This window comes from Dipodomys spectabilis, unplaced genomic scaffold (assembly GCF_019054845.1).
Source record: "Dipodomys spectabilis isolate Male_0828 unplaced genomic scaffold, ASM1905484v1 ptg000030l, whole genome shotgun sequence".
Taxonomy (NCBI): Eukaryota; Metazoa; Chordata; class Mammalia; order Rodentia; family Heteromyidae; genus Dipodomys; species Dipodomys spectabilis.
The window spans coordinates 12459217-12479826 of NW_024870707.1; the positions used below are offsets into that span (position 1 = coordinate 12459217).

Consider the following 20610-nt stretch of genomic DNA (forward strand, 5'->3'; position numbering starts at 1 on the left):
CTCCTGCTACTCAGAAAAAGTTTTAAAAATCTACTTTAATGATTCTTAGATAAAAATCTAATGATCTGAAGGAGAGTAAATCAATATATAAGAACAAAACCTGGCCATGGTGCTGTTAGAGAGTGAGCAGTTCCTGACAGAGCTGACCAGCCTGTTCCAGAAGTGAAGAAGTATGATGGCCGAACAAAACCCCTTCCAAGGAAGGGTTCTGTGGAGGGTCTTGAGCCTGCAGAAAACAAGTGTCTGTTGAGAGCTACTGATGGGAAGAAGATCAGCACTGTGGTGAGCTCCAAAGAAGTGAATAAATTTCAGATGGCTTACTCAAACCTGCTCAGAGCTAACATGGATGGGCTGAAGAAGAGAGACAAGAAGAACAAGAATAAGAAGGCCAAAACAGCCCAGTGAAGGCCACCTGATCCCACCATTACCAGATAACTACAGAATTGCTATTTCTCCTTTTTTTCCCCCACAAAGTTAAGTTTCTCATTCCTCCACTGGCAGCTGTTATTCTAGGAGAAAGGCTGGGATGTTTTTAGGTGGGAAGCCAGTGTATTTGGGATCTGCACTGCATGGGTGTGTATTCCTGTTAAATTTCTCTGTGAAGAGCAATGTATCATTAAACCTGTCTAGTACTGAAAAAAAAAGAAAGAACAAAACCTGGCCAGGCACCGATTGGTCATACCTGTAATCCTACCTACTCAGGAGGCTGAGTTCTGAGGATTGTGGTTCAAAGCCAGCCTGGGCAGGAAAGTCCGTGAGACTCTTATCTCCAATAAAAACCACTAGAAAACCAGAAGTGGCACAATGGTTTAAGCGGTAGAGCACTTGCCCTGAGCTGAAGAGCGCAGGGACAGCACCCCAGTCCAGAGTTCAAGCCCCAGGACTGACAAAAAAAAGAAAAAAACCTGTATAGTCATGTTTTTGCAGCCTTGATCACAATTACAAAATAATGAAGTCAGCTCACATGCCCAACAACTAGTAATGGATAAAGAAAATATTTCATACACACACAATACACACATACACACACACATACCACATACACACACCACATACACATACCATGAAATATTACTAGGCCAAAAAGAAAAATGAAATTATGTCATTTGTAGACAAATAGATGAAAAAGTAGATCACCATACTGAGCGAGGTAAGGCTGACAAGAAACAATGTACCGTGTGTTTCACTCATACATGGAAACTAGAATATATGTATATGTATGTGAGAGAGAGAGAGAAAAGGAGATTTATCACTAGAAACTCTTTGGGGGAGAGGAGGAAAGGGGAGAATGGGAAGAATATCAAAATACATTGCATCTGTGTATGAAAATAGCAGTTTAATTGGGAATTCAAAGACTTAAAGAAAGACGCTCTCCAAAAGAAAACCAGTCCTGAAGTGTAGACTCGGGCCTGGATGAAAGCCAAGATCGCTGCATGAATGAAGGCAGTCAGACTCCAGAGGCAAGCTTTGTTGTAAGGAAGATAGCAGCACCAAGCACACAGTCAGGAGCTCACTGGCTGCGGCCTGGGCTGGCGGCGGGGTGAGATGGGGAGGGGCTGCTTCCTGGATGGTGCTCTGCCGTGATGGAACTAGGGAAGGGCAGTGGTTGGTTGCACAATACCGTGGAAACAGCACAACCAGAAATCAGGGTGTGTCTGCTCCCCGTCCCCCCTGGGTGGGAACGAACATAGCATCACATGCCAGCATAATGTATTGAAAGGAGGAGGAAGAGGGAGAGGGGTTACAGTCAGACAGATGGGATAAATTTGATCAAAGTATCTTGTATGCACGTGTGTAAATATTACCATGAAATCCCTTTGTGCGATTAATTCATACTAATAAATATTTGCACTTGGGGCAGGGAAGGTGGCTCAGTGGTAGAGTGCTTGCCTAGCATGCATGAAGCCCTGGGTTCGATGCCTCAGTACCATATACACAGAAAAATCTGGAAGTGGCACTGTGGCTCAAGTGGTAGAGTGCTAGCCTGGAGCAAAAGAAGCTCAGAGACAGTGCTCAGGCCCCGAGTTCAAGTCCCAAGACTGGCAAAAAACAAAAAGTTTCACATTTTTTGGTGCCAGTCCTGGGGCTGGAATTCAGGGCCTGGGTGCTTATCCCTTAGCTCTTCTGCTCAAGGCTGGTGCTGTATCACTAGAGTCGCAGCTCCACATCTGGCTTTTGGTGGTATCTCACGGACTTTCCTGCCTGGGCTGGCTTCAATTCTCCATCCTTAGATCTTAGCCTCTTGAGTAGCTAGGATTACAGCGTGAGCCAGCAGCGCCAAGCTATTTCTGTCTTTATTGAATTATTCTTCCATATCCTTCATTGTCTTCTTGTTGTGTACAGCTGTCTGTTTGAATCTTTAGTTGTGTCATCTTTAAATTTGTTCTGCTGCTCATACATTTCATCTTTGGTTTCATTAATTGTTCTTGTCACTGTTTTTTTTTTTTTTTAATTCATTTAAGTTTCGTCTTCATCACTTAAACCCTTTATTGTGGAGTTGTTAGCTTTGGAGGGAGATGCTAGCTTTTTATTTTTTTTAGCTCAAGAATTTTGTGGGTTTTCTTTGGGATTTGCACATCTGGGGCAGAGGTGAAGACTCAATCTCCTGTGTCCTTTGTGCTGGTATTTTTTTTTTATTGGTTTTGTTGTTGTTTTTCGCCAGTCCTGGGTATTGAACTCAGGACTTGGGCACTATCCCTGAGCTTCTTTTGCTCAAGGCTAACACTGTATGAGCCACAGCACCACTCCTGGCTTTTTCTGTGTATGTGGTACTGAGGAATCGAACCCAGGGCTTTATTATGCATGGTAGGCAAGCACTCTAACACTAAGCCACATTCCCAGCCCTGGTGTTTTTTTGTTTCATTTTGTTTTCAGATGATTTATGGCTGGGCAACCACTGGGTTGAGTATTTTCTTGTTAAGCTAGCTTGGAGGCTTAGTGTGGCTCAGTAGTCAGATGATTCATTTCAATGCCCTTAACAGCTGTGTGTGACCATCTCCACTCAGCGTGGGGAAGCTCAGATACAAAAGCTGTTGCAGCTCACAAACCACAACTGCTGCTGCTCCAGAATCTTTGTTTTTTTTTTTTTTTTTGGTCAGTCATGGGGCTTGAACTCTGGGCCTGGGCGCTGTCCCTCAGCTCTTCAGCTCAAGGCTAGCACTCTACCACTTGAGCCACAGAGCCATTTCCAGTTTTCTAGTGGTTTATTGGAGAAAAGAGTCTCACGGACTTTCCTGCCCCGGCTGGCTTTGAACTGCGACCCTCAGATCTCAGCCTCCGGAGTAGCTAGGATGACAGACACTAGCGCTTGGCTCCAATAGTTTTAAATGAAGTAAAAGCATCTTTGTGGTTAGGAAATGTAGCTCGATGTGGTGGTGACTGGAAGGAGACCATCAGATCACCCGTGAATAATGCTACCTACTTGGAGGAAGGGGTAGTTAGGAGCAAAGGCTAAGGTGAAAATGAAATGAGGCAAGCAGAAAACATTGAGTTAGCTTTGTGCTGATACGCAGGAGGAGGCAAAATGAAGAAGATGGAATAGATACACACACACACACAAAAAAAAAGAAAAAACACACAAATTATATTTGGGCAATCTAGTTACCAGCCAAGAGCACGGGTAGTGAGGAGGGACTGGAGATAGAGGAGTGGATGGAAAACAACGTGAGTGGCAGAGCAGCCTAACTGCAGACAGATGGAAAGCGCAAATGGGTGGGGGGGGGGCAGAAGCATTTGAACTTAAGATTGAGTACTGAGAGGCAGGTGTTGTGGTTCAGGCATGATGGCTTCAGGAAAAAAAAATGGAGTTGTAAAAAGCAGAACTGAAAAGAAAATGGGAGCGAGGTATAAATTTGTCTATATTTGATGTTCATAAAATGATACAAATGAATAAAACAAAATAATCACACAAAAAAGCAACAGAGACAAATAGATGCATATACAAAACAAAGCATAAACTTCTATTAATTTGTATGTGGCTACACCCACATACATGCACACACACACACCTCCTCCTCCTCCTCCTCCTCCTCCTCCTCCTCCTCCTCCTCCTCCTCTTCCTCCTCCTCCATGGTTTCTGGCTCTCTTCCTTTTCTTTTCCTCTCTTTACAGTCTAGTCTCCTCTGTGTCATGAGATTCTTCTCATTCAAGGAATGAAAATGGCAAGTGCTTCTAACTCACCATCTCCCCTGACCTCCCCATTTTGCTTTTAATCATTTTTCAAATAGGGTCTCACATTCACCCACAGACCAGCGTGGGCCAAGCTCCTTTTATACTTCCCACATTGCCAAGGTGACAGGAGTCACCTATGGGGGCAGATCTTTTATATTCATGGAGATGGAAGCCTTGCTAACTTTTGGCCCAGGATGGCTTTAACTGCTACCTTCCCAATCTCCACCTCCCAAGTGTGTGGGATTACAAGTGAGAGCCACAGAACCCATCTGCCTTGCCTACTTTTTTTTTTTTTTTGCTTTTGGGTCAGTCATGGGTCTTGAACTCTGGGCCTGGGCGCTGTCCCTCAGCTCTTCAGCTCAAGGCTAGTGTTCTAGCCCTTGAACCATAGCACCACAGTTTTCTGAGTGGTTTATTGGAGATCAGGAGTCTCACAGACTTTCCTGCCCAGGCTGGCTTTGAACCGCCACCCTCAGATCTCAGCCTCCTGAGTAGCTAGGATTACAGGCGTGAGCCACTGATGCCAGGACTTGACTACTTTTTATTTTTATCATCAGTTGAGTAATCTGAAGGAGAGCAGCACCAATAGCTGTGGGTGGCCCAGGGCACAGGAGGTTGGCAAGTGGTTCCTCGGGTGACAAGAGTCAGTGCTGAGACCAGTATCCGCTGCCTGGCCGCAGGCCAGTTGGATAAATCAGGACCAAATTGACAGAAGATAGCTACAGGCCGTTGAGCCACTGCAGCACCATGACAGCTAAAAGTAAACAGACACCACTGAACTGTATCATTGGGTCACTGGACCATGGGATCATCAATGCTGTGGCTGCAAGTCCTGGCCCAAGAGGAAAACAACTGGGGCCTCACCTGATCCTGGAGGCCAGGAACCTGCTGCTACACTATAGGTTTCCAGGGTCTCAGTGAACTCCTGCTGCTGGTATCTTCCAATCCTCAGGTCTGTAAACACCCACCAATCCCCTCAGTGAGCCGGAGGAGCCTGGCCCAGCCTGCCCACCACGTCCATCGGGGCAGCGCAGAAAGACAGCCTGTGCCTGCTGGTTCGTGACACTTGTCTTGCGTGAGCAAAGCCCTGGGCTCCATCCCCTGCACTGAGAAAAACAGTTAAATGAGTTTAGTGACTCACTAAATTAAAAGACTAGATCCCAGGATGGGAAGGTGGCTCAGTGGTAGAGTGCTTGCCTTGCATGCATGAGGCCCTGGGTTCAATTCCTCAGCACCACATAAGCAGAAAAATACAGAAGTGGCGCTGTGGCTCAAGTGGTAAAGCAATAGCCTTGAGCTGGAGAGCTGAGGGGCAGCACCCAGGCCCAGAGTTCAGGCCCCATGACCAACAAAAACAAAACAAAACAACTAGGTCCCAGACTACAATCAAGAGGTGTAAATCACACAAAGATGTAAAAAGTCATGAATCAGATCATAAACCAGATGCTAGTGGCTCACAACTTTAATCCCAGCTACTCAGGAGGCTGAGTTCTGAGGACTCTGATTCCAAGCCAGCCCAAGAAGGAAAGTCTGTGAGACTCCTATCTCCAATTGAGCATCCCCCCCAAAAAAAATAGAAGTGGAGGTGTGGTTCAAATGGCAGAGCACCAACTTTGAGTTAAAAAGGAAAGGGACAGTGCAGGCTTGAGATTCAGCCCTACTGACAGTGCGCGCGTGCGTACATGGGCGCGAGTGCGCGCGAGCGCACACACACACACACAGGAGTGACAGCACACACACACACACACACACACACACACACGAGTGACAGCACACACATACACACACACACACACACACGAGTGACAGCACACACATACACACACACACACACACGAGTGACAGCACACACATACACACACACACACACACACACACACACATACACACACGAGTCAGGTCATGTCATGGGCCCTTTTAGCTGCTCTCAACCATACATACCAATGTGATATCCTCTTCTAGCTGAGGAATTCGCCGAGGGGAGACTTAATTCTATTCCTTTCAGGGTCTGTTGTCTTCTATTCATGGTGACTTGTTTTCTCATGAGATCTGTAATTTGGGGTTGGGAGCTCCACACCAGAGGGGCCCTGGGAAACCGTGAGTGGCGAGTCTGGAGGACCTCCCATGGAAGTTACTGTCCGGTTATGCCAGGACTCCCAGGGGTAATCACTATGCAAAGATGACTTTTTAATGCTGATGTCTCAATTTCAGGGTTCCTAGATTCTACAGACTGACTTCATTATAGGCATTCTAAACATATATAAACTATTCCTGAAAATGCAATTTTAAAAAATCCCAGAGGAAACTTTCTGTAGCTACAGCTCAAATGTATCTAGATAGAAATTTTTGTCCTTTTCCTAAGTGTTTTCTTTATATTCATTGTGTGTGTGTGTGTGTGTGTGTGTGTGTGTGTGTGTGTGTGTGTGCTGGTCCTTGTGCTTAAACCCAGGTCCTGTATGCTGTCTGTTCTATAGCTTTTTCACTCAAGGCTAGTGCTCAACCACTTGGACCACACCTCCACTCCTGGCTTTTTGTTGGTTAATTAGACATAAGAACCTTACAGACATTTCTGCCTTGGCTGATTTTAAACCTGGATCCTCGGAACTCAGCCTCCTGAATAGCGAGGATTACAGGCGTGAACCACCAGTGCCCAGCTTCAAATAGATTTGAAATCACAGTGCAGACTCGCAAAATGGCAGAGGCTTCTGGAACAAGGATGGTTCTCAGGGGACAGAGGCTACAACACAGCTTGATCTTCCACTCACGATCCAGAACTTCCACGAACCAAGAGATAGGGAGGAGGCACAAGTGCCACCGAGACACCTAATGAGAGCAGCCGCTGCCAAGGGCTGGGATGAGGCTCAGTTACCTCCACCCTGAAGCAGCCAGCCTGCTGGGGCTGCCGTGACCGGGGCACTGCCCCTGGTGTGTGTGTGTGTGCGTGTGTGTGTGCACGCGTGTGCATGTGTGCACACGTGTGTGCGCGTGTGTGTGCACATCCATGCATGCTCTGTCACATGGGGTCTGTTGCACATACATTGTGCCATGTGATCTTAGGAGCTACCTGTCCCATCTAAGTGTGTGAGTCGCATTCTTGCGCCAGGAGCAGCAGGCGCGCTGTGGAGTGCTCATGGGACCGCAGAAGAACAGAGCTGGAGGCCATGCTACCCCACCTGCCCCTCACCACAGCCTCTGCGCTGCACCGTGGGCAGCAGAGATGGCTTTGAACTGTGACAACTGCAGCCGCGCAGCAGCCTGGCTCAGATGCTTGTTCTCCAGGCTCTGCTCCCCAAGGCCTCCTGGAGGCTCGGAACCCCGCCCACAGGCGTCACACATGGCTTCCGGACACCCTCGCTGTGGCAGATGTTGCGATTCTGGGGGTGCAGGCCCCATCCGCACCGCTGTCACCCTGCGCAGCCACCGGTGGGGCTGTTGGTCCCTGAGTGTGCCTGCCTCCCCTCCTCCCACATTTAGAAAACAAACATCTCCTGGAGTGTGTGTGGCTCACACTTGTAACCCTAATCTTTCAAAAGGCTGAGATCTGAGGGTCACACTGCAAAGCCAACCCTGGAAATAATATTGGAGACTCCTGTATCTCCAATGAATCAGCAAAAATTCAGAGACTGATTTTGTGACTCAAGTTGGTAGCGCGCCAGCCTTAATCGAAAACAGCTAAGGGAGAATGTGAGGTCTTGAGTTCAAGCCCCATTACCAAAAAGGCAAAAAACTGAGGCCATCTCTAGGTGCTGGGAACCTCGGAGATTCTAACATGGCTCCACTTTGATGGGGTCCAGTGTACAGTCAAGGGCCCTGTGGTTCTCAGGCCTGATCTGCCCTGGTCCCAGCCTGGCTCCCAGGAGCGCAGGCAGGGAGGGGTGGTGGAGCACCGCGTGGGCAGGAGAGGCCGTGAGAACCGTGGGTGCTGAAGTGGGTGTGGGCCCTGAGAGGGACAAGGGTCACCGAGGAGGCGGAGTCCTGCAGGAGTGGAAGGACCTCATCAAAGGACCTTTCAAGGCGCAAATGAAAAGCCCAGGCCCTACAGCACCCCACCCCCTTTTTGTGCCAGTACCGGGACTTGAACTCTGGGTCCTGTCCCTTAGCTTCTCCCTTAAGGCTGGCACACTACCACTTGAGCCACGGCTCCACTTCCAGCATTTCGGTGGTTGACAGGTGACAAGGGTCTCATGGGCTTTCCTGCCTGGGCAGCTTCAAACAGCGACCTTGGATCTCAGCTGGCCTGACCCCCAGCCATGCAGGCTCCGTGGGAGGGGAGCTGGGAGGGGAGCTGGACCCCTCCCGGGCTGGCAGGACCACTCCCGGGCCGGCCCGGGCCGGTGGGGGACACGGCAAGAGGGGTGGGACCGAGGCCCAGGAGGCCCAGGGGCAGCCAAGCACCGTCCTTCGGACAGGCGGACGCCTCTCCCAGTCCTCAGCCGGTAGTGCAACTCTTTATTACTCGTTTTCTATCAAAAGAGGATGCCGGGAGGAGGAGGCCCAATCGGGTCACAGGCGGGGGGGGGGGGGGGGGGGGGGGCGGGGTGGGGAGGGGCGGGGGACGGGGTAGGGAGGGGCGGGGGGGGGCTGGCAGGTCTGGGGCGGAGCCTGGGGCGGGTGGGCGGGGTTTGGGCGGAGCCTGGGCAGTTGGGGCGGTGCTTGGGGCAGGGCCTGGGCAGTTGGGGCGGTGCTTGGGGCGGGGCCTGAGCAGTTAGGGCGGTACTTTGGGCGGGGGCCTGGGCAGTTGGGGCGGTGCTTGGGGCGGGGCCTGGGGCGAGTGGGCGGGGTTTGGGCGGAGCCTGGGCAGTTGGGGCGGTGCTTGGGGCGGAGCCTGGGGCGGGGTGAGTGGGGGGGTTGGGGGCGGAGCCTGGGGCCAGCGGGGCAGTGCTTGGGTGGAGCCTGGGGCGGGGTGGGCGGGGTTTGGGGGCAGAGCTTGGGGTGGGCAGGCGGGGGTTGGGGCGGAGCCTGGGGAGAGAGGGGGGGGTTGGGCGGGGCGCACCGAGTCTCCCTCCCCCCTCGGACCCCACGCTGGCCCTGCGGGGCGACCCTCACCCCTCCGGTAGACGGCGCCTGTGGCGTTCCCGGGAGACCCGGGGTCCTCCTTGCTGGTGGGGTAAACTGAGCGATGGTAAACTGAGGCGGGCGAGCAGAGTCCAGGGCCGCGCCCGGGCCCTCACTGCTCCTCGGGCCCCTCGCGCCCCTGCGCCTGTTCGTAGGGGCAGAGCCGGCGCTGGGGGCCGTCGGGCTGCGGGCCCAGGCCTGGCCCGGCGGGCGCAGGCTCCGCGCAGTCGGCCCCGGCTCCGGGCGGGCGCTCCGCGTCGCTCTCGTCCGAGTTGTCCTCCTCCAGGTAGCGGTAGCCGCGCACTTTGTGCTGGGGCCGCGGGATGCGGGGCTGGCGCGGGGTCAGCCCGCGCCGCAGCTTCTGCTCCATCCACAGGTACGAGCCCGCCGCCGCCGCCAGCGTCGCCAGCAGCACGGCCAGCTTGACCTGGGCACAGGGAGGGGTGAGGGGCTCCACCCTTGCCCACGCCTGTGCCTCCCAGAGTAAAGGTGCGGGTTTGATGAGGCCTAGAGACAGGTGTGGCCCTGCTTGACCTTAGCGCACAGCCCAGCGCCCGTGGCTCCCGCCTGTAACCCTAGCTCCGCAGCAGGCTGAGATCTGAGGATCACGGTTCAAAGCCAGCCCGGGCAGGAACGTCTATGAGACTCTTATCTCCAATTAACCATCAGAAAACTGGACATGGTGCTGTGGCTCAAGTGGTTGAGCGCTCGCCTTGAGCTGAAGAGCTCAAGGACAGTGCCTAGGCCCAGAGTTCAAGCCCCACGACCGACAAAAAAAAAGACAAAATAAAAATAAAAAATAAACACCGTGCACGCGCTTGGGGCTCAGTGACTGCAGGTTAGCCTGGAAGTCACGCCCTGAAGGCAGTGCGTACTAACTCAGCCACTGCACACATCTGCTATTTGGTTGGGGAGCACAGTATGTAAGCTCCAGCTCCGCCACAGGCCCCTATCTTCCATGCTTCCTTGAAGTCCTCCGTTTCCTCCCTTGCCTGGTGAGCTGCGGAGGGGCCCTGGGAAGCCAGGAGCCCAGCTACTGGCTGACAGGCATGGTTTCTTCCCTCCCTACACTCCCCCCTCCCCCCACCCCCCCCCACCAGCAGCAGCCTCACCTTCATGGGCAGGCTGGAGCCCAGGTACACGACAAAGATGGCCACCGCCTGCCACCAGTGGTAAATGGTGAAGATGAAGTCCTGCCTCTCCTTGTCTTCATATAGGATTCCCAGGAGTGCTGTGAATAGTGGGGGGCAGGGCAAGTGCCAGGTGTTCATTGGGGCCCGGGGGCGGGGGGAATGCTGATTTCCTACCTGTGACTCTCCTAGGCCTTGTACCAGGCCATCCCTGAGCCCCCTCCCTGTAGACCAGCCCTGGTGCATGCTCTAGTGGAAGCTCTGCTTACTAAACTCCCCATGCGGGCACACAGGGCAGCCGCAGAAAAGCTCTGATCTTAGTCAGGTCCTCCCCTGGACCCCAGGGCACACAGAAGCTATTCCTTCTCCTCTTCAGGTCTGAGGAGAACAATACTGTGCAAACCCAAAGTGTACGGCAGAGGGACTTGTTTCTTTCCTAGGGATGGGCAGAAAGAGCACGGGACAGCAGGGGATTCAGGAGACTCTGAGTCAAGTGCTCATGAATGGAAGGTGGACAAAGATAGGAATTTAGAGGTGAGAAGATATGGATTGAAATGTTGCTTCTGTGAGTGGTTTGGGGCAGTTACTTGGTTCCTGAGATCTGCTTTTCCCAGCTGTGAAATGAGCTTACACATATTACACATCAAGCTGGGAGGTTCTACAAGCAAGACCACAAAGCACCTGGCAGACCATGAGAGCCACTCACTATCAACACTGACTTCAGGCTCAGGAAACGAGCAGAGCACCACCAGAGGTGGTGACATTCAAAACTGTGAAGAGAGCCAGGGGCCGTGGCTCACACCTGTAATCCTAGCTACTCAGGAGGCTAAGATTGGGGGATTTGGGTTTGAAGGTAGATCGTGCAGATTAAATCCAATATATCTGTACCTGCAATTAACCAGCAAGAATCTGGAAGGGGAAGCGTGGCTCAACTGATAGAGCACCAGCCTTGAGCAAAAAAGCTAAGCTGGTGTGAGGTCCTGAGTTTGAGCCCCAGTGCCAGCACACACACACACACACACACACAATTTAATGCGACCAGCCATCAAAATAAATGTTGATATTGATTGATGATCCACATAACTGTTAATATTAATGACCCAAGGAACAGCTGCATGTGACTGGCAAAGGCTCAGGCTTGTGGCCTGGACTCCGCTGCTGTGCTCTGAGGCTTCAAGCCTGCTCCTGTCTCAAAAAGGTCCAGATCTGGGACTAGAAGTATCACTTAGCATTGTAGTGCTGACAGACTCAACCCCAAGGATTACCAAAAAAGGAAAAAGAAAAGAGCTTAGATCTGCACCTACACCCTGGAATATGGGCAGGAACACCTGCTGCTTTGCCCTAGTACAAACAAGATCCAGACATCTACTTCCACTGTCACAGAAACTATGCCAGGATGGGCCTGGCATGAGAAGGGGGCGTCTGCTATGTTTCTCCCACTGTCCCTAAGGGCTGTCCACAGAGCCCTCACTCACTCTGTATATCCACAAGAATTTAAACCAGCCTCAGTGTCCACACCAGCAACTCCACACCACAGCACTCCCTATGCTCTTTCAGGCGCCCACAGACTTCCACGCCTGTCCCTACAGTGTGCATGCTCTTTCCACCTCTGGACTGGACACAGGAGATCTCCACCTCCCTATACTTCCTCCATGGAACCCCGTGGCAGACCCCATGTCTGTCTCTGGAATGGAAATGCTCCCTGGCCACCCAGAGGCTGTCACAGGCCCCACCCACCACCCCAGTGCCCAGTGCAATACTCACTGCTGAGCCCCGTCTTGTTGAAGGCGCTGCCCACACCCCAGAGGGCAGCTGTCATGTAGAGGATCCAGCTTTGTTGCAAAGCCCCAGGCACAGGGGCCCAGAAAAAGAGGCTGAAGATGAGCAGCAGGTGCAGGCCGGCCCCAGCTAGCAGGGGCACGGAACGTGGCAGCCACAACCCCAGCAGACCCACGATGCAGGCAGCTGAGGCCCCCAGGCTGTAAGCTATGAGGAGGTAGGCCAGGCGCTCCAGCCCCATGGAGCACACGCCATAGCCCTGCGGAGACAGGAGACAGCACCCACACAGGGTGTCACTTTAGGCCACTCCTTGCTGGATCTGCACCTCCTCTGACTCCCTGCAAGACCTCTAGGAAGGGAGATGGATAGGAAATGTGAATTTTTTTGGATTATGTCCCCAGACACCCAGGGCTATAGCTCATCTGAAACCAAGTAGTTTATCCCACTTCAGATCCAGAGAAGTTATTCAAATGAGGCTGGGTGCTGGTGGCTCATGCCTGTAATCCTAGCTACTCAGGAGGCTAAGCTCTGAGGAGCTTGGTTTCAAGCCAACTCTGGCAGAAAAATCCATGAAACTCTTAGCTCCAATTAACCAGCAAAAAGCCAAAAGTGGAGCTGTGGCTCAAGTAGTAGAGCACTATTCTTGAGCAAAAAAAAAGCTAAGGAATAGCATCCAAGCCTGGGTTCAAGACCCAGTACCAGCACACACACACACACACACACACACACACACACACACACACACACACACAGAAGTTAAAATGACTCATCATGATAAAGGAGACGAGTAGAAAGAGAATAGAGGGAAACATCCAGGGTCTTTCTTCTTGTACATTTATACACATACTGAAAAGTTACTTGCTGTTCATCTAAAACTCAAACTTACCTGGACATCCTGCTTTATGGGCAAGCCTGCACAGGCTTGTACTTACCAGGGCGAATCCAGTGCAGGCAAAGAGCACCTCGAAGCCGCTGTAGATGAAGAAAGGCACGAGGTGGCGCAGGCGGAAGTCCCGCATGTGCTTGAAGGGCAGCTGGAAGATGTTGCCCCAGCCCACGCTGCGCAGGTCGATCTCCTCTGTGGGCCGGTAAGCAGCGCCACACAGGCCCAGCACCTGAAGAACAGGAGCTGATAAGGCATGACCAGCCAGGCGAGCAGGCCTAGACCCCTGGGCTCCAACCCCAACTCAGCCCAAGGGCCAACCCATGGGTGCACCCAACACAGAACTCAGCCCTGGCCCCAGCCCTGGTCAAAGCCCCGCCCCTAGGCACCCTCCAGGCCTCAGCCCAAGGCCCCGCCCACAGGCATACCCAATACAGGCCTCAGCCCAAGGCCCCGCCCACAGGCACACCCAATACAGTCCTCAGCCCAAGGCCCCGCCCACAGGCACACCCAATACAGGCCTCAGCCCAAGGCCCCGCCCACAGGCACACCGAATACAGGCCTCAGCCCAAGGCCCCGCCCACAGGCACTCTCCAGGCCTCAGCACATGCCCCCCAGGCCTCAGCACACGCCTCACTCAGAGGGCCTCACCTCGGTGCTCCTCCAGGCCCAGGACTCCGCCTCTCAATCCAAGGCTACACCCTCACGCTTTCTCTGCTCTCAGGTAACCCTGAACTCAGCCTGGTCCCTGATCTCACCCCCCACACTTTAGCTCCACTCAGCCCTGACCCCCTCACAGGTCACAGCCAGTCCCCTTGGTCCCTCTTTACTTAGACCTCCTTCCCACGGATTCTTGAGATTCCAACTCCAGCCTTGGTCCACGGGCATCAGCTCACTTCCAGAACTCACCACTCAGGCCTGAGTCTGAGCGCCCACTCCAAGGCCACTACCCTGCCTGGGCCACACCAGGCTGCCCAGGCTCCTGACTGGCCACACCCATCCTCGCTCTCTGCCCCATCCCCAAGCCTGGGCCTCACCAGCAGCATGGCCAGGAAAGCCACTGCCATGAGCACGCTCTCCACCACAATGAGGTTTCGGCTCCAGGGGAGTGTCTGCAAAACTGTCTTGTTGAAGCCCTTGAGGATGTCGTGGCTCTGAGTGCCTGGGAAGGGAGCGCAGGGTGTCATGTGGCAGGGAGCAGAGGCACAAAGAAATGCAGCAGTAGGGACAAGGTGGTGGGGCAGGCCAGGGCAGTGCCAGCAAAGGAGGGATCCTTGGGGGTCAGTTAGGAGGTCAGGGTCCCTAGGGGGTAAGGGACCAGTCCACCTCCCACCACTCCACATTGACTGGCAGCATGCCTGGTCCCCAAAGCAGCCTCAACCCAGATAGCCCCTCCTCCAGGGAACTTTCCCTGCCTTGTCCTACCCCGTCCCTGCCTCTGGTATCTAACCACATAGTACCGGGCCTTAGGCCTTTCTGAGGAGAGCTACTGGACACTGCTCTTGGAGCCCTGAACCCTGTGAATGAGGGCCCCGTGTCTTCTGGGTGACTGAATGGATGAGGAAGCAGGCCTTGCGGAGTCTCCTCCACCCCTCCACCCCTCCACCCCTCCGCCCCTCCGCCCCTCCACCCCTCCGCCCCTCCACCCCTCCGCCCCTCCGCCCGCATGAGGACTGACCGCAGCTGTGCACATTGTACAGCGTGTGATTCAGGTCATACAAGTAGTCATTCAAGAAGTAAATCATAGGCAGCTGGGCGCAGGCAAAGCTCAGCTGTGGACAGAAGAGCAGCTGTGGCCAGACTCAGGCATGAAGTCAGGCAGCCCTCCTCCCACGGGGGGTCGGAGCTCCCCCACCTCTGGGGACCAGGGAAGAAGGATTCCCCCTCCCCAAGTCAGCTCTGTAAACCGGGTGGGATGATGTCTCTGTCATGACAGGTCAAGGGTTGACTCCGGAAGAGGAAGATGGGACTAGAGGGCTGAGAGAACCACTCCTGGGCTCCCACGTGTGGGATCTGGGGGCCTGGACCGCTAGCACCCCCAGCCAGCGTCGCAGGTGACACACTCACATGGAAGAAGCTGTAGAAGATGGCTTGGAAGACCAGGAGGTAGGGCGCGTGGGAGCCCGGAGGCGGCCGATGCCGGGGGCCGTGGTCCTCATGCTCCTTGTAGTGGGAGTACTCGTAGTACTTCTGGGCCATCCTGGACCACAGAGGAGCGAAGGCTCTCCCCGTCCCCTCCACTCCCCACACCCAGAGCTATAGGCTGGCCAACCCCAGGGGAAAACCCAGGAAACCCAAGGAGTGGAAGCACACCCGTGTAGCCTAGCGCAGGGTTTTTAGCTGGGCCTCCAACGCCCCCTCCCCGCCAGTCCCCAGGCTTACCTGGTTATGTAGTTGCCCATGGAGGCCCAAAGAGGCACAATGGCCATGCCCAGAGCCACAGCAGAGGGAACGAGAGTGTAGTAGCGCTCCCAGTAGTTGGTGGACACAAAGAGGGCATAGATGCCAATGGCCAGAAACATCATCCACTTGGTGCCAAAAAACCTGCCGCAGTGGGGGGGATGCTGGTACCACAGGACCCCCCCTCAGGCCCCCCCCCCACCGCTCTGACCACAACCCCAGGTCTCAACCCAAGGCTGTGTGAGGTGGAGTCAAAGAACCTGATCTGAAGGTGCAGTCTACTCACCAGGATAGGTCTGGGGGGAAGGTCTCAGGGGAATTAAGGGGAAGGGCTTGATGAGTGACAGCACAAGAACTCTCTCAAAGATGGAGGCTGATCAAGTTAAAAACCACTCCTGGTGGGCTGGAAAGGTGGCTTAGTGGTAGAGTGCTTGCCTAGCATGCATGAAGCCCTGGGTTCCATTCCTCAGTACCATGTATACAGAAAAAGCCTGAAGCGGCACTGTGGCTCAAGTAGTAGACTGCTAGCCTTGAGCAAAAGAAGCTCAGGGACAGAGCCTAAGCCCTGAGTTCAAGCCCCAGAACTGGCCAAAAAGAAAAAACAAAAAGCACTCCTGGTAAGGCAGGCATGAGTGAGTCATGTCTGTAATCCTAGCTGCTCAGGAGGCTGAGATTTGTCCATGAGACTCTCATCTCCAATAAACCACCAGAAAACCAGAAGTTGCACTCTGGCTCATAGGGTAGAGTACAATATCCTTGAGCAAAAGAGCTCAGAGGTAGAGCCTAGGTCCTGTGTTCAAGCCCCATGGCCAACAAAAAAAGAAAAAAAGAACAAAACACTCCTGTTTCTGTATTGTGCTCATTCAGGCCTTCGTTTTGACTTCTAGGAAGTGCTAGGCAGAGCAGCCCGAGTACTCCACTCAGGCTCTTTTATCATCCTCATTTTGTTATCTAATACTTAGATAAGCAGTCTCTTGTGGTCTATTGAGTAGGAAGATAGGTCGCACACAACTGGACATTCTGATAGAGTAAAACAGCAAACCCAGAAATTTTTCCTGCTGCGGGGGGGATGTGGTTTAGAAACTGGCCCAGCTAGCCAGTGATCCTTTTGTAATGGGTAGAGCGCTTTGGAAAAGCAGATTGAACTGGGTGCCCGTGGCTGGAGCCTGTAACTTTAGCTACTCAGGAAGCTGAGGTCTGAGGATTAAAGTTTGAAGCCAGCTGGGGCAGGAAAGTCCGTGAGTCTCAGCTCCAATTACTCACCAAAAAGCAGGATGTGGAGCTGTGGCTCACGTTGTAGAGCACCAGCCTTGAGCAAAAAAGCTCAGAGACAGTGACCAGGCCCTGAGTCCAACCCCAGTACCAACACACACACAAATAATAATAATAATTAAATCAAATAAAAAGAAGCAAACAGTGAGTGGCACCCCAGGAGCTTGGAACCATGGTTCAGAGCCCCCCCATCTCTCTCAAAAGTTTGACTCTTGCAAGACATTCAACCATGAAGGCTGCAGAAGAGGTAAGATATATCTAGCACAAAGAAGAAAGAAAGCAAAAGTGAGTCTTGCACACCCACGTGCTCTGGTGTGCAAGGATGTGGACTTGATCCACACGTGGTGGCAAGACAGTGAACTCAGTCCATCTGCTGAAGAGCCTTGAGGATCTTTCTTTTCTCAGATTCCGGTTATAATGACCTAACCCTGTGCAGCTGTGGTTACAGCGCTGTGATTATAGCAAACTAGAAACAAAAAATAAAATAAGGGAACTAAAACTCATACAATCTGCCCATCAGTCTCTGAGTTCCACCAGGGAAGATGCTGTGGAGGGATTAACTCGTGCACTGTCCAGGAGGCTGGGCTAAACACCCTGAGACATAAATCTACCGTCCACCCTCTGTCCTGGTCACCTACCCGGCCAGGCCCTTCTGAAAGAAATGAACCCTCAACACCAGTCATTAGAAGATGGGCTAAGGGTGGGTGCGTGAGCTTTAGTTGGCAGATCCATTGTACTCGTGGGGCTCCAGGGCCCCCACAGAAGGTGCTGGTAGGGGCTGGCAGCCACAGAGGCAGTGCGGAAGAAGCCATGTGATCCAACACAGGTAATCTGAGAATGGCAGCCTGATGTCTGTGGCTTGAACTAAATGTGCTGGGTCTAAGCTCTCATTTCTTCCCCACACTTGGGCTTCCCCCCTTTACTCCCACTCCCTCCCAGGCAGGCAAGGGCTCCCCATAAAACATCAGGCCAGCCAGAGCCCTCGGGCCCCAACAGCCTCTGCACGGTTGAGGTCCAGGTGAAAGCCCAGCCCTGGAGGGCAGTGTTGCACCTGATGAGCAAGGGCGTGTAGAGGAGGGCGGCGATGGGCGTCACGTTGATTCCCATGAGCATCTTGCTGTCGATGTCTGGCAGCCCCATGTTGCCGTACTTCACTTCGCGGTAGGTCTCATCATAGTGCAGGATAAGCTGGATCTGAAGGAGGCCTGGGGACAGGAGCAGCATGGAGGAGCAGCCTGGTCTGTGGGAGGCCTGGGGACAGGAGCAGCATGGAGGAGCAGCCTGGTCTATGAGAGGACTGGGGAGGCATGGAGGAGCAGCCTGGTCTGCAGGAGGACTGGGGAGGTGGAGGAGCAGCCTGGTCTGCAGGAGGACTGGGGAGGTGGAGGAGCAGCCTGGTCTGCGGGAGGACTGGGGAGGTGGAGGAGCAGCCTGGTCTGTGGGAGGCCTGGGGACAGGAGCAGCATGGAGGAGCAGCCTGGTCTGCAGGAGGACTGGGGAGGTGGAGGAGCAGCCTGGTCTGTGGGAGGACTGGGGAGGCATGGAGGAGCAGCCCGGTCTATGGGAGGACTGGGAGGCATGGAGGAGCAGCCTGGTCTATGAGAGGACTGGGGAGGCATGGAGGAGCAGCCTGGTCTGCGGGAGGACTGTGGAGGTGGAGGAGCAGCCAGGTCTGCGGGAGGACTGCGGAGGTCTGCATGCACCCAGGCAGAGGTGGGTTACAAGCGTGCAGCGCCCGTGGGGCACGGGGTCGGCGCCCAGACGCGCGGGGCCGTGGCGAGGCCGTGGCGGGGCCGTGGCGGGGCCGTGGCGGCCCGGGGCGCAGGTGCGCAGCCCTCCCCGCCGGGTAGCGGCGAAGCAGAGGCGGGAAGCGAAAGGGGAAGCGGCGGCCGCTCGCTTTCTCTTTCCCAGCCGGGCCGGGTGGGGGCGGCCGGCGGGGTCGGGCGGGGTCGGGCGGGGTCGGGCGGGGTCGGGCGGGGTGGGCGGGCCGCGGCCGTACCCAGGTAGACGCCGTAGGTGAGCATGCCGCCCGCGCTGGCCGCCAGCACGTTCTTGAGCACCCCGAGGCGCTTGCGGCGGTAGTAGCGGCGTTCCTCCTCCTCCTCGTTGTAGTTGGGGTACGCGCCCACCAGCTCGTCCAGCTGCGGACCCACACGTCGCTCGCACCCGCTGGTCGGTGCGGCCCGGGCCGCCCGTCCGGCCCACGGCTCCCGGCCCGCCGGCGGGTCACCCTGCCCCCCCCCCCCGCCCTGCGCTCCCGACCCCGCTCACCGGGGCGTCGGGTCCATCGGGGACCCCGAAACCGTCTTCATCGCCCTGCGGGCCCGCGGGCCCTGCCACCGGATAGAGCGGCGGCTCGGGCTCCATGGCCGGTCAGACCCGGACCGAGGACTGGGCGCTGGTCCGCCACCCCTGACGCCCGCCAGGCCTTCCTCCCGCCGGGCCCTTCCCGCCCCGTCCCGCTCGTCCCGCCCCCGACTAGCCACGCCCCCGGGCCGCCCCAGCCCGCCTAGCCACGCCCCTGAGCCACCCCAGCCGGACTAGCCACGCCCCTGGGCCGCCCCAGCCGGACTAGCCACGCCCCTGGGCCGCCCCAGCCGGACTAGCCACGCCCCTGAGCAGCCACAGCCGGACTAGCCACGCCCCTGAGCAGCCACAGCCGGACTAGCCACGCCCCTGAGCAGCCACAGCCGGACTAGCCACGCCCCCGGGGTGCCATGCCCCCAAGCTCTGCTCCGGGACTAGCCACGCCCCTTAACTCACTCGCGCCCGTCCTCCCTCCTTCCCGTCCCCCCTCCCCTGATTTGCACCCCGTTCCGCATGCCCAGCCCTGCCCCACCTCCTGATTCGCCCAGCCCCACCCCGCAGGTACCCTCCGTGCACGTGTATGCATGCCTGTACATTTGTGTGTGCGCATGTGTTTGTGTTGTGCATGTGTGTGTATGCGCCTGTGGTGTGTGCGCCTGTGGTGTCTGTATGCAGGTGAATACATGTATGTGGGCATGTGTTTGTGTGTGTGTGTGTGCACGTGTGTGCACATGTACACGTTTGGGTGCTTGTGTGCGTGCATGCATGGGGTATGTGCACACGTGTGTGTCCAAGTTGTCTCCTCTGATATCCCTGTGTGGTCAGGGACTCGGCATCCAGGATGTGAGCTCAATTACGTCCTGTCATTTAGGAACTCATCCCACCCCCTTAGCACTCACCTCTGTGGCCACAAAATTGGGGGCAGCTGACACTATTTCCCAGGGTTACGGTGGAATTGTATTTTTTTTTAATTTTTTTAATTTATTTTTTATTTTTATTTTTGGGGTCCAGTCGTGGGGCCTGAACTCTGGGCCTGGGCGCTGTCCCTCAGGTATTCAGCTCAAGGCTAGCGCTCTACCACTTGAGCCACAGCTCCACTTCTGGCTTTTTTTTTTCTTTTTGCTTATGTGGTACTGAGGAATCGAACCCAGGGCCTCAGGCATGCAAGGCAAGTGCTCCACCATTGAGCCATCTTCCCAGCCCCTGGGATTGTATTTTTTGTGTTCCAATACTGGGACTTGAACTCTTGAACTCAGGGCTTTGCTTTCTCATGTAGATCAAGGCTAGTGATCTACCACTTGAGCCAAAGCTCCACTTCCGGCTTTTTGGTGGTTCATTGGAATTAAGAGTCTCACAGACTTTCTTAGTTTGGGCTGGCTTTGAACCGTGATCCTCAGCTCTCAGCATCCTGAGTAGCTAGGATTACAGGTATGAGCCACTGGCTCCCAGTTTATAGTGGAATTATTGACATGATACAAAGCTTTATTCCTGGCCGGTCACTAGCTCCTCTCACTATTGCCTTTGTCAGCTCCAAACCCACCTGTCTGTAAGCCACGCACTACTTGCTCAGCACAGCCCACCTGCCATGTCCCAAACTAGCTTCAGTTTGCTGAC

At 54.6% G+C, this 20610-nt stretch overlaps 1 protein-coding gene and 1 pseudogene across 2 annotated transcripts; one reads left to right on the plus strand and one right to left on the minus strand.

The window, feature by feature from the left end:
• The first annotated feature begins 106 nt into the window (after positions 1–106).
• Positions 107–482, plus strand: LOC122105049 (annotated as a pseudogene).
• Positions 483–9086: 8604 nt separating this feature from the next.
• Unc93b1 (unc-93 homolog B1, TLR signaling regulator) lies at positions 9087–19125 on the minus strand. 2 transcript variants are annotated; one of them, XM_042676145.1, is made up of 11 exons: positions 18961–19125; positions 18689–18830; positions 17741–17894; positions 15400–15561; positions 15085–15217; positions 14696–14789; positions 14055–14179; positions 13067–13249; positions 12120–12393; positions 10338–10456; positions 9087–9652 (listed from the first exon to the last, which is right to left on the minus strand). In XM_042676145.1, the coding sequence occupies exons 1-11, from the start codon at positions 19054–19056 to the stop codon at positions 9338–9340; spliced, it is 1797 nt and encodes a 598-aa protein (XP_042532079.1). In that variant the 5' UTR covers positions 19057–19125; the 3' UTR covers positions 9087–9337. The 2 variants fall into 2 exon arrangements, with proteins under 2 accessions (XP_042532079.1, XP_042532080.1); XM_042676146.1 differs by lacking the exons at positions 9087–9652; positions 12120–12393 and having other exon boundaries at positions 10340–10456.
• Between the last annotated feature and the right edge of the window lie 1485 nt (positions 19126–20610).